General features: G+C 39.7%; 1 protein-coding gene across 1 annotated transcript in view; it reads right to left on the minus strand.

The window, feature by feature from the left end:
* DPH5 (diphthamide biosynthesis 5) overlaps positions 1–14,317 on the minus strand; it is a 19,022-nt gene that overhangs the window by 1,123 nt on the left and 3,582 nt on the right. Inside the window, exons 3-6 of the mRNA XM_005422106.3 lie at positions 11,895–12,003; positions 2,505–2,625; positions 1,556–1,595; positions 400–503 (exon numbers count right to left, since the gene is read on the minus strand). Coding sequence (XP_005422163.1) covers positions 400–503; positions 1,556–1,595; positions 2,505–2,625; positions 11,895–12,003 — 374 coding nt within the window. The remainder of the gene's footprint in view (positions 1–399; positions 504–1,555; positions 1,596–2,504; positions 2,626–11,894; positions 12,004–14,317) is intronic.

Genomic DNA, 14,317 nt, shown 5'->3' on the forward strand with positions numbered 1-14,317 from the left:
CTGCTGGTGTTCACAGAGAGCAGAGTGTGACCAATCTAAGTAAAAGAGAGCTGAGATTTTTTGAAGCTTGACTGATCTAAAATGCTCAGAATCCTTTTGCCTCCTGCAACTCTAATGGCTCAAAGAGCTCACAGTTCCACATGGATGGCAACAGTGCAGGGTTTCCAGACTGAGGCTTTGACTGTAGCTCCAGGAGCCACCAGTGCAGCTTCACTGCTGCTCACTGAACTGTGCTGGGCTCAAGCTTGGCTAAATCCATCTCGTGACTGGGATTTAAGGCAGCCCAAATCCACTGCAGAGCAGAATTCTGGGAGTCAGGGGAGGGGAGTGGAGTTCAGAGGCTCATCAAGAGGTGTGACTGGAGAGGGGTGGTAGCAGACAGAAGCAGTCCAATCATACCTGGTTTTTCTCCTTGGAGCCTTCTGTTTTGGATAATGGCAAGAAGCTGTTCTGCAGCTTGATTCACACTCATGTAACGTGGTGGCTCATAAATCTTTCTTCCTCTGCAGGGAAGGAAAAGCAGAGTAATTTTACATATAACCCATTTTGTTATCCCCAGCAATCTTATAGCTTATTTCAAGAGACCTCTAGACCAACAGGTTAGCTCTCAGGCTGGGTCTTTTAGACAAGAGTGGAATTTTTAAAGAATACAGAAATCTGTTGTGCTCTCACCACACCTGTGAAGCAGCTGGGCTCCAGCTGCCAGATCATTTAGATCCTAAAAGCAAATTCAGCTGCTAGAAGCAAGATGCAGGTTTTGCAGCTACTCTTGAAGGATGCATTAGACTTAAATCCAAGGGCATACAACTGTTTTTCTGTTAAATGCCCTGTAGACAGATGATTACAGACTAGAAATATATTCTTAAATGAAATGCTGCTTTCTTTGCCAACTGTGGATTCAGTCAAACAGATTTTATTTTGAAACTCCAGAATAAACAAACCTCAATGATACTGTGAGGCTTCATAAATGTTAATTTAGACCAGTTACAGCATGTGTATAGAGGAGCCATTTATATTCACCACTGTGAAAACATACAGATTGCAGAGATGAGTAAGATGTGGCAAAAGCTTTTTGAACACAGTTAAACGAACATAAGAGCATTTTCTGTATATTGCTTATTTAACTCTTTAAGAAGGGTGTTATGCATTCTGCACTTTGCACTGTTCCAGCCAGTGTACAAAGAATAAAATTAGAACGCTGTTTCAGATACTAATCTATTTCAGGAGGTGACAGAACAGTAGAGAAATAACACTTCATTCACCAAGAGGAAAGCCTATCCCTTTCTGACTTAGTGCTTCTCACAGGAACAGTTACAAAAAAGATCATGTTCTGCTGCAACTCTATTCAGTTACTGTAAATAAAGCCAGGCCCTATTGCAAGGAAAAAAAGAGTTTCACTCCTTGAAAGAAACAAAAGACAGTGGCCACCAAGAAGCACGAGAGAAGGCAGGTAAGTTCAGTATTAGACTATGGGCAAAGAACCTTTGTTTCTTGTACAAAAAAACCTTTGTAGGGGCACTTTGTGTTTCTATGTATTTTCAAAATGGTGACTCACTTCATGAGATTCTCCAGAGACTGCTCCTTCACTTTAATATCTGTAAAACAAAACACATTAAAACACAGCTTTCCTACAAACTTCCCACTTCGTTTTCTATGCAGGTGAAGCTTTAACAACATTTTAGCTATTATTAATATTATAATATTATATTTAGCTATAAGAATATGGATCACACTGTACTGTTTCATCTGTTAGTTAATCTCAAAATCCTGTGACTTTATGCATGTGATTTTACCCAAAAATAGGGTAAATTTCACAGATTTCAGAGCAACACAGCCAAATAAAAATCCTGGTAAATATACAAATAGGCATATTTACCATAAGATAGTTAAATACTAGCACATTTGAGCACACACCAGTTCATTGGGACTACTCCTAAATTATGAGCATATTATGTCACAGAATGAAAGCAGTCTGACTGCTCGACAGTGATTACATCACTGCCATGCAGGAACCTGACTTTCATTAGCACTTCCTTCCTGCCCCAATCAAAATTTAGAACAAGCTTCTTTTATGGGAAAATAAAAGGATTTGGGCAAAAGTGAAATAGAGAAGGAGTCAGGTAGGTAAGACTCTGCCCAACTGCAATTCTATGAAACAAATTGACCATAATCTTTCCAAGAGGAATCCAAATGTTACCTGTACTCAAACACCCTCTTCCCCTCAATAGAGAAAGCTGGATACATTTTTAACCTCAAATAAGTATTCCTTGTTACATAATCAACTTCTAAAGCAAAGCGACCCAGATGAAAGGGGTTAAAATGCAAAACCCCAAGATTCTAAGTGCCCAGTTTACCAAATTGGTTCTACATCCATGAAGTCACTTTCAGCTTGAAGTTTATCAGCACTAACCTTTTTAATGCCACATTTGCTTATCTGGTGATTTAGTCAGTTGGGTAAACATTCAATACATAAACTAAAAGGCAGGAGAGTGGCTGCTGCTCACCAAGTAAGCACAGGGTGTGCATTCCATTCCGCCTGTTCTTCTCAATCTTGTCAAAGAAGCTCTCTGGCTTCCATGTATCGGTCCAGAACACAATGGAAACGGTTTCTCCAAAATTGTACAACTGTAAAACAAAGCAAATGCAGTAACACACATGAGCAATAAGAAAAAACTAAGAGCACTCAATAATATTAAAGGCCAAGTAATGAACTATCTGTAAAGTTTTTACTACATTCACCTTTCCAATGCATAATTAATAACTTTCAATTTCTACTTGCTATTGTTACTCAATTCTGAAGTCCTTTTAAAGGCAAAAACATTGTAAGATTAGCACCAAAATTATTATTTGTTGTTTCTTACTTTGGCTTAGGGTTTTTTATTTCTTACTTTGGTTAAGGTTAGACAGCTTGGAATAATGCTATAATTTAATGTTTTGATTCTACTGATTTAAATGGTATTTTGCTGCGGATGGAAGCTCTAGCAGGCAAAAGAAGTTCCAGTCTAAGGAGATAGTGGATGTGAAGATCTGAAGACAGACTGTGCGGGAAGCAGAGAGGTACAACATTGTTTATGCACATATGGAAAGAATATTGCTAGCAGATTCTATGTCAAGCATACTCACTGATTCTATTCTCAGCCTTAACACATTTATTACTGGAAGTCCCTCATCTTGCTGAAGACATTTGAAGCCACAGTCTTGCCAATTATCTCTGGTGATGCAAAAGGGAAAGTCATATGTAACTTAAGGCAGTATCTGGCTTGGAAGTAGTTTTTGCCCTGAAATAGGGGAATACCAAGCATCAGTTTTGGTCTATTTAGCTCTGGACTGGGGCCACCCCAGATGGATTTTAAGTGCTTGCCAATATTCTGTCTGCTCAAGCCCACCAGAGAAACAACAGCTACATGAACTACCCTTCTCACTTTCTCTGTACTCCTGGAAGGAAAAGCTGCTTTTCCAAGCCCATGAAAGGAGACAAAGGCACTGTGTGTGCTTTGGCAGAGGACCCTGTATAGAAGCAGCTCTGGCAGCCCTGTGCCATGTGGGGTTTCCCCTATACATACTTCTGTTACTGTGGCATTAGCCTGTGGCTTTAACTCCTTCATGCTGGTAGAGCAGAACTTGAATCACAGCAGAAACATGTTTATTTTCAAAAGCTCAAATTTTAACCATTCATGCTGATAAAATTTATTCAAAGATTCCTGGAAGATAACTGAAAACATTTCCTCTTTTAAGTATTTCATTCTAGCACAAGGACAAGAACATACTGGGTACATTTCACAACCTAAAGGTTCTTCCAGTAAATACAGGTTGAACCAAATAAGTTGCTCCTGATGTAACTTTCCTGATGCTAGCTATTTCAAGGCTGTGTTCTAGAAAATTAAGAGAAAAATCAAACTATGCTTTGCCTATTTTTCATGTGGCTGCCTAGAACTCATTCCCATTTTGTACCAAATCTGTAGAAAAACTATTAGAACAAGAAGTTTCTCTTTCTCCATGTCACTGTTAGAGCATCTGGGAGCAAAATAACTTTAATCTCATGCAATGTCTGATACCAACCTAAGTGCTCCCCATCAGCACCTGAAACTACTGCAGCCACTTCCCCAAAGCATCAGTCCTTGTTCGGGAGAGAAAATGTCAATTAACCTTAAATCTTTCTTACCTTGCCCCTTTGGCATTTTGATAAACCAAGGAAAAAACCTTCCACCTCTGCCCTTTAGGAAAGGAAAGGATAGGCAGAAATGGGAAAAATGTTAATATCTGCGAGGTATTTTGTTGGGAATCAGAACTCCTAAACCACCCTGCCACATGTTAAGAATGAGTTGGACATTCAACTTTACACCATACAGTGCTAATTCTGATTGTTATCATTCTCTTTTCCATTACTCATTACAAAGATCCTCCATCCTCTGCCAACAAGAAGTTAAGCAAGTGATCCTTTTCCTTGCCAATCATTCACTAATCTGTCCTTTGTTTACAGGGTTTTCCATTAATACTGAAGCCTGGATGTCAAAAAAGAGTAAAACATTTTTGTCAGAAATTGCCTGTCTATTCAGTAGAAATACCTTCAGAACACCTTCATGAAGGATTGACACTACAGAAAACTGTACTTAGTCTCAAATAAATACACCTGTTTTCTCAGCACCTGGAAAGCTCAGAAGTAGTTTCTACACCAATAAGATAGAGTAGGACATATTTTATTGACCTCCTGGAAATGCTTTCCCAGTTTATACCCCTCTACTAACTAAACTTGTGAAGAACAGATATCCTAGGATTAATGTGCCCATATCCTTACTTTAAATTACAGAAGGAGAATACTGCTTTGGAAAGTCCCTGGTACACTATCAATCTGAATGCTGAGGAACTGAAGTTGTAAGTGGGATACCTCTGTTGTGCTTGAATACTTATAACCAATTACCTTACAAACACTTCTACAGACACAAACCAATATTTCTTTCTCATCCAGTATTTGATCTCTGCAGATGTGTGACATTTAAGCAAACATAGGAGCTGCTCTTCACCAGGGCAAGCCTGCATTAAGAAGGACATAACTGTATCAGAACTTACACTTTAAATGCTCACCTTCCTCATGCAGAATTCAATTTGTTCCTAATTTAATTTCCTCTGCTGTGCTCTAATTTTCACCTTTTGAACTTGTGAATGAAGTATCTGACTTCCAAGAAAGCCCTTGCAGCAGAGAGAGCAGTAAATGCCAAAACTTGCACTACTATTCTAAGGATTCAGGAGTTACAGAAGACAGCATGTCCACTAAAGACAAAACCCACTGAAATTAAAATGCATTCTTTCCACCAACCAAAAAAGGCTGCAGAGGGTCCCAGAATTCCAGGAATCATGCTTCTCACTGAAATAGAGCTGTCTGACATGTTTGTTAACCAAGGAGTGTTACAACACAACTAAGGATTACTGCCATGCTTTGAGACTGTTCAGGAGTTCAGTAAGATGATGAGCTGTGTGTATTTGCAGAGATCAGGGATTGGCTGTACAGTGGCTGGCACAGCTCTAAAGAGAGGCAGCAGCAAATGAAATTTCACAGCCAACTTGTGTGTGCTGCACTCTACATGAAGCATGTGGGGCTTAGGAGTGGGCAATGTGTGGTCTGTACAAGCCTCAACATCTCAGGCATCACACTTGCACTGTGAGCAGATTTGTTAGAGTGCCTACATTCTGCTCAGGCACAAAAGTGCCAGAATTTCAAAGGGGCTCAGTGAAATGCTTGGACAGATATTTCATGTTTTCAGCTTGGAAACCAAACTTCTCACCTTCTCCTCAATGCTCAAAAACATCACAGAAAAGTTTCAAAAGGTCCTTTTGAAAGACCTCAGTCTTTGGAAATACCCCTTTCTCCGCACCCTCCCCCAGGTAGTAACTAGCTTAAGCAAAACTCTGTGCACTCAAATTTTGCAATGCAATAGCTCAGGTCAGCAAAGGAAGCCAGCACTCCACTCTGAAGCAATGCCCTGCTGCTAGAGTTTTCTGCCTCACAAAACACTGCAGAAAGCTGCTCTTCAACTCACAGTTACATCACCTCAGAACAAGATATAACTTCCTATTTTATTTACACACATATGATATGAAAGAATGATTGGCAACTTTTGATGCTTGTTTTCTGTTAGTATTTTAAGCTTTCTATTAATGCTATTTCTTATTTTACTTCTTGTTTATACAAGCAGAATTGACTGCAAATTGAGAGGCCAGAATGAACTGTGAGAGGAAGTACCATGATCTCACCCTGGAAAGTCTTCATGCAAGTGTAATTTCAATGAAACTGCTGAGCCACTTTGTTAAAGACCAGTCTGATATCAGATACCTGAAACTGTCCTGATCAATTGTCCTCACTTGAAATCATGGTGTGGTCAATCACCACAAAAATTTAGGGCATAAAAGACAGAACAAGCTGAGACTAAAAAGGGAAATTAAAAAAAGGAAGATCCACCATCCCCTCTAGAAAGTACTAAAGCAAGCAGGAGAGAAGATGCAAAATAATAGTAAAGGTCAGTTGGCCAACAGCTGCAGAGAAACCAAGAAGTAAACATTTCAAAACACAGACATCTATTTTTACAGCATCTTTCCCAGAATTATTGCTGTATCAGCTTCAATGGTGACACAGCAATTTTTCACTTATGAACCTATCTCCTTTCCTAATATTTCAAATAGCTTCAGAACTAGTCACAGGTCTGGTTCTTCCCAAAAAAAGGAGTTACTGCATTCTTCTGATCTGCCACCATACACAACCAAATACTTGAGACCTCGCAGGGCTGAAATGCTACCGAGCCATGTTGTGGTCCCAGGTTACACTGCAGATAGCTCTCACAGCACAGGAATTATGTGAATTATGGAAATTCAGACTCTTCTCAGTCTAATCACAACTCACTGGTAGGAACTAAGAGGCTTTTTCTCCTAAGACTATTCCTCGTGGAATAGTGGATTTAGAGACTACAGAGCACCTTGCATTATCCCAGGTTACTTCCTGATAGATCCCAACGAGCATATCCAGAAAAGCTAAGATATATTTCCTTTGTCTTTGTCATAGGGGTTCTGATGTGATGCTATGCAATGTTCATCCTCAAAGATAAGGAACCTGATTCAGGTTTTTCCCTTTATTCTCCCTAACCTGTTAACAACCCTCCAGACCACATACATCAAATTAAAGGGCTCCTGCTGCTCTTTGTATTATATATTGTTGCTTGATAGCAGCTTAAGAAGTTGTGTGATTGTCAACAAAGAGGTAGCAGAATCACTCAATCTTTGTTTTTGCTTGGAATTGGTCATATGAAACAACCACAAGCCTAGCTCTAGCCCATTACACTACCTTATTTAGTGTCACAGACCTTTAGCAACTTCAAATGCCTCTCATGAGAACCTTCACATGAAACTGAAATGTTTTACCATTCACCTATATGTGGCTTTGACTCCTTTTTGTACTGCAAGCTGAGAGATCACCCTAGCTGTCCCAAAAACTTCTAGTGCCCTCAGTACACGCCAGAGAGAAAGGAACTGGGAAGAAAACACATTTGGCTGAGGGAAACCCACTCCATATAATTGCAGTCTTCTGAAGGCAGCTGAGACAAATCACATAAAATCAGTTGAAGGGACAAGCACATTTTGCTTTGGCTGCCTCTTGAATCTGCTTAGGAAATAGCCACTCCACAAGCAGAACAAAATTCAGCTATCAAAACACTGAGAAAGCAAACTTGCATAGGAGAGGATTTGCCTCCCAAGGTAATGTCACCTTATCTTTAAAAACCTTCTAAGATTCTTTCTGTCAATATCAAGCAATGTTTCCTTCCTGCCCTGAAGGTGACTTGGGTTACTAATATGAAATTAAGATATCTAAAAGAAAAAAAAATAACCCAAACCCGATTAAATAGATGTTTCTGGGTCATGTTTGCTGGTGACAAATAGCACTAAGTTGGACAGCAATTGTGAGTAATGAAATATTGTGACTAGCACTGATTATTTAACCTTTAATTGGCTTGAGAAACAAATGTCAACTTCTTAAAGGCTCAGAAGCTGTTCGTAACTGAAAAAACAGTGATGGAAAACAGTTTAACAGTCAGTAATTTTGTGTACAGTCCCTCCTATTAGAGCAGAGTGTTTTTGAAGATTAGGGCACATAGAGAGGGTGGGACTCAGAGGCTCCACTCCTGCAGCTACTACAGGGTTTCTATTTGACTATGAGCACAGTCATTAATGATAGCATCCTTCAGCTTCTTCATCTTTAAGTAGCGTTTTTCAACTTGACACTGGAAATGTACTCACCTGTTCAGCAAAAACAAAAATAACACAGTAAGCATTGCTTTTGCATTTAAGTGACTGGCTGCTAGCAAAAAGGCTATTTTCTATTTTATAACTGTAATTGTCTTACAAGAATTAAGTGGACTGCAAACAAAAAACCCGAGATGCGTCACTGAAAGAAGCAAGGGCACATGCAGATGTTTGTTCTGAAGCTATTCAGCTGGAAAGTGGGTACATCTCAAAAGAAAGACAGCTCTTTGCTGTAACATGTTTTTTTCCTAGCTACCCAACCAAATGCTTTCAAAACGAGCAACACCATTCAGAAATGAGCATCTCATTTTAGCCTTTTATCTCATCCTGTGACTTGCCTCCAGCTTTGCACTTCAGTTCTCAGTCCTCTTTCTTTATGTTAGTGCCATGATCTCAAGCCATTTCAAGTTGCATCATTCCTTCACATGCACCACAGGTCAGTGTGATGCAGAATATTCCAGATGTGTTTGACCAGCACCAGTTCTACCTCAAGGACACATTACCAGCACTGGGTCAGAGAGAATTCTGTCCTGAGAGCACCACTCCGGCCAGTGACCTTCCCAAACCAACCCAGATGTCATGCACATTAGAAATGAAGGAGAAATATGCAAATTAGAGAGCCTCATTTTCCTGCCTCTTTATTCTAGGGCTAAAAGCCTTAGCAATCAGCCCTATTCTGAAAAACTGAGAGTGGGCACAGGTACAGCCTGTGCTTCCCTGGCAGTGTCTGCAGGTACCAAAGTGCCTGACTGTCCTCACTGGTGGTTGCTCCCCACTACAACAGGAGTCAGACTGACAAACACACCCACGTGGCGGACTCCAGACAAGGGAGGTGAACCTGCAGAGAACATGCTAAGAGGCACTGACATAGGAGCACATTTCTTGGCTTCTCTCCCATAACTGTATTCATTTAAGGGAAAAAAGCTTCTTCAGCCTTTGAAAGAAAAAATCTGTTACAGTGAAGCACTGCAAAAACAGTGTAAGAGAGAGGCACAGCAAATCACAGAGCCTTATGTACAGTAAGACTACCACTTTGCTAAGTTATACTATCCCAGCACAGACTGTGAGAGCTTACAAGAAGTTTAATTTTCAAAATTAAAACCCCACTCTTTTTTTCAGTATTCCAAAACAGCTTCACTAATTCTGTTAAACGAGGAGAACAGATTAAAAAAAAGTATTTGAAAATAGATATGCACCCCTCTTTATTATTTGGCAAGAACTACAACTATGGAATGAAGGTAAGAAACCATCACTGATGCTGTACCAACTTCACTAAATCACTGTACAGGAAAACTGCACAGTACCAGAACATTGTTGGCTGCACAGAAACATTGCTCTGATGACCAAAGATGTTCTTTTGTGACCAGACTGTGCTGTGGCTGCATTTCACTGACAGCCTAATCAGCAGTTACAGCTCGCTACGCACATGGCTCTCTGAACGGCGTATAAAGGTGTTTCCTGTTTTTCTCTACTAAGAGAGAGAGGGTTTGTATCACAATCAGATTAAAACAAGAAAAAAAGCAAAGCCTTTTCTGTGGTGAAGCAAAAGAAGAATCCCTCCCATTAAGAGGAACTCTACAATTGGAGACACAATAACTCCAAAATTAAATTGATAGCAGGAGACAGCCATGGAACATAAAGGCTTTTGAAAGAAATTATAAACTTCCAACACAACTCTAGTTAAACAAAGGCTGCTTTTTTGTAAGATACACCTCACTGCTGCTTATGCCAGTAAGGAGCAATCAAGACTTAAATGTACAACTGGTTATATTCAGCCGGGTAATGCAATCACTATTTCCTAAAATGCCTTATACGACAACAGCAATGTGGATTTAGGAGAAGGCAGCACCTCCCAAGCCAGAATGGAAAAGGGGACTAATGCCAGAGTGAATAACATCACATTTCCTTTATGGTCTGCTCCCTTCAGCAAGGGATAAGGAAATAGCAATCTGATCTCCAAAACTCTGCACATGTGAATAACCTTATGGACTGTTTATAGTCTACTCATGTTAGGTTTCTGGCCTTTTTTTTCAATTAACCTAAAAGCTACACACTGCTCCTTCCTATGCCTGGCTGAACTGTGGGGGAAGCAAACTTTCAGAAAACTTAAAAATCTCTTTGGGCCTTGCATCTTCCTTCCTAATGAATGTAAGAGAACAGTAAAAAAGAGAGCAAGTAGTAGAAACTACTTGTCAACAACCTGATAGCAGAAGCAAACTTTGTAGCACCGTCAAGCCAAAAGGGGAAGGGTGAGCCCCAGCCACAACTCTTGTTTTACCCACCCTGGTAAGTGCAGTCATGCGACAGCTGCTATTTGTCTGCTGGGTAGGTTTTAGACACCAAGAAGCCTATTTCCTTTCTAAAAGATAATTTTGCCCACGTCTTGCAGCAATAGGCAGGTATCACTAAGAAGGTGCTCACAAGAGAATTATAAAGAGTGTGAATGCTGTGCAGTATTCCCTTCAGCGTTAGCTAATGGGACAGGTGTCACTGCATTGGTTTTGAGCCAGGTCAGACAGGGTGCTCAGATTTCTAATCAAAACCAAAGATAATACCCAAACTCATTGACACAGATTTTCTGCTGTTGGCCAGCATTATATTGAATGGAGTTTGGAGTATTGGAGTAATTTGAATGTACCAAGTGTTTGCTGAAATTAAATTAAATTGTGTTCTTTTTTGTACTGTTAGGAAGGAATTTCTCCTTCAGTAATGGAAAGTTATTGTTCAAACCCCCAACTTGTCTGTAGTACATTTACACTTGCTTTTGGCTTTTGTAAAGTGGGAACTTGGTTTCAGGCTCCCATACACAGGGAACCATTCTGAAGCTTGAGAGGGCAGGTTCTATGTTAAAGTGATGAATGAAAACAAGAGGAGGAAGCTTCATCTAATTTATATGTGATTAGTTATGATTTATACACTGCCACAATATCTTTCATGAAGTAAAAGTAATAATGGACCTATACATGTGTAAAAGGAAGTATTTTCTTGGGGAACACTAGACCTTTTCTACTTTAGCCATTCAAGATGCACAAAAACTGTCATTTGTTTTACTAGTCCTTGGCTAAGCAAATCCCTCCTCCCTCATCAGATTGGCAGAAAGTGGAGACAGATCAAATTTATAAGAGAAAAAGTGCATCATATTCAAGACTTTGGAATTTTGATCTGAGTTGGACATATATGCAGGCTTGTGCATGTATTTCTTATATGACAAGATCTGCATAGCTGTCTACAGGATAACAACCTTATTTAAGAATAAACTTATCAGGTATTACCTGATTTTACCATCAGTAGTAGAAGGAAGCCAACATGAGCAAAGCTTCATCTGTAAAATAACTTAAAATACCAAAGGCTCCTGGGGCAAAAGGAAGTTAGAAATCAGAAAAGAACAGAAGTGTTACTATTCATTTTCATATGAGTTCATCAAAAGGGGCTTTTGCTGGCATGTGGCATGCTAAAAGGAAGAGTTAAAAATTCTAAGATTATGTGTACAGTTGTTATAGATCTTCAGATTTGGGATTGCAACATGCACTGCCACAGCAGTAGAAGAGCTCACCAATTCTAAGCTCAGCAGTTGTGAAACAACATGTATGCATACACAAAAATATTACCTGTAAACCACAGCAGCCCACTGCATTCATTATGGAAGCGTTGTGAATGACCTTGTACGGAATCCCCAATTTTACTGCACGTAGCACTAAATCACTGTGTGTTGTGGCCCTGTGTAAGAAAAGGAAGGAATTAAACATTGAAAACATGGTGTTACCAGTGTTACTATCACTATAGCTTGTTTTGGAATAAAATTAAATCCTTCAAAACAAGGACAATGCAGAGGTGGAAAAATGGCAACAATATCCTAGTGGTTACAGGAAAATAAAAACTCCAGTAAGGATTCCACGTCATCTTCCCCAGCTGACATGCCAGGCATCCTCAGTATGGTACAGCCCTTTGCAGCTTTCTGGCATCATTAGAACTGTAACACTGTTACAATGTTACTTTATAAAGTAGCCTTGGCAAGTACTTGACAAGGAAAGTTCCACGTATCCTTTGTCTTCTGCAGGTGTCTGTTGAACATGCATTGAACTGTAAAGGTCAACTCTTTTTGGCACAAACTTCCACAAAACTCCAGGATTTCGTCACTGGCTGCACAGCCAGGCCCTCTCCCATCTGCACCAGTGTGTGCCAGGAAAGCCCTACACTCAGACAAGAACTCTGAACAGACAGAGGTGAACTGCATGTTTACTTAGAAAAAACATCCTTAGACTGAATCAATTTTTCTAACAGTTAATCCAGATTACTCAAATTAACAATGCCTAAATCTGAGTGATAAAGCTTATTCTGAAAGAGTTAAGAATATTTTAGTTTCAAACAGAGTTAAATTCAGCTCCAGGTCTAAGGCTCAATAAACACATTGCAGTGATTGACTGCTGCAAGAATGACTGAGTTTGCAGTTAAGCAGTTGAGATTAGAGCCTTTCTAAAATGGTCAGTAGACACAGATTAAGCAAATTTTTGAACTGCAACAATGTTTACATATGTATTTTGCTTGTATGCATGCTTATATGTATGTGAAAAATGAAAATGCACCTACCCCTTGCCTAAATTTATCAGACTTGATCAATGACCTTAGACATCTCATTCCCAAGATGAGACCACACACTTCTGTGTAGCCATTCCAAAGAAGGAAGGAAATAACATATGGCCATCAGAACAATGAACTAGGAAAATTGCTTTCACCCTGGCCTTGCTCAGTTACCCTAACAGAATTCCCCTGGTTCTAGCCTGATAATTTCGGTGCTGTGTGTCTGACCAGCACCCAGTCAGCAAATCAAGTGCTTCAGACTGGAACACAAATGTGGCAGCAGCTGGCAAAGCTGTAAAGATCAATATTTTTAAAAAGAAATCAATTTCAGCAGAAGAAAAAAAATGAGGAATGTGAATTTGGGAAATCTGACACCATTATACAAACAGGCTCCCAGACCTAGGAGAAAGCAGTAAAGTGGTCTGAACCAATACTTTAGTTACTATACAAACATTGCTCCTGACTTCCAGAAGCAAAGAGGATTTAAGAATGTCTGCTCTAAGAGAAGAGGAGACTGGTTTCACAGCCTTGTGTTATTCCCTGCACATACAAAGGACAAGGAGCACTGGAGGATTTTGTGGTTATGCTAATACCGACCAAGGCATCAGCTGGCTTTATTCACTGAAATTTGCTCCAGCCAGTATTTTTTTCTCTCAGTAAATCTGTCTATAATGACTGTAGCTAAAGGCAGAAGTGCCCTTATGGGCACTCAGCTAATACCAGGAAAAGTTTCATGGAGTCATCTCTCTACAGACAAAACTACAGCAGTATTTTCTGTCACTGACACAGAGGTTAAGTAAGTTTTATGGGTAGTAATAATATGGATGTTAACACCAGCCTAGAGTGGTGGACTTTCCTTTGTAGTACTAAGAGCTAAGAACATAAATGTTTAGAGAAGCAACTCATTCAAAAAAAAGTAGTAGCAGTTTTTAACAATAACATTGTATGGTAACCAGAACTGAAGTATTTTGACATTGAAGCTTATGATAACTGAGGCAGATCAGACTACTGCTTACAAGCAGCAGCTACATTTCAATCCATGTAGCTTTTTTCCATCTTGTGTACTTGTATCAGTCACTGGCTCAGAGCACAAGGGTACAGGTAACATGGCTCTACACTCTGCACGAACCCTAGTTTGAATGTAAACATGGACTGCAAGTATAATCAATATTTCTGAAATACAGGATCATCTGCCCAATTGCCTTCAACCTGATTTACATAAATTATCAGCTTTTGACAAATGTGTGCATTGCTCCTTTTTTCATAAACTGCATTTTTTCCCTCACAAATAAGGTTCTCAGATTTCATTTTTCCTGTGCCCCTTAACACTGTGGTATAAATCTTGCATCACCAGCTGGAGATGAAAAGCTCTTCTGCATGGCTTGACACTACAGATTGATGATGCCTGACCAAAGAGACAGAAGGAGATCCTTCTGGTCATAGAAAAAGCCTG

This window comes from Geospiza fortis, unplaced genomic scaffold (assembly GCF_000277835.1).
Source record: "Geospiza fortis unplaced genomic scaffold, GeoFor_1.0 scaffold403, whole genome shotgun sequence".
Lineage (NCBI taxonomy): Eukaryota > Metazoa > Chordata > Aves > Passeriformes > Thraupidae > Geospiza > Geospiza fortis.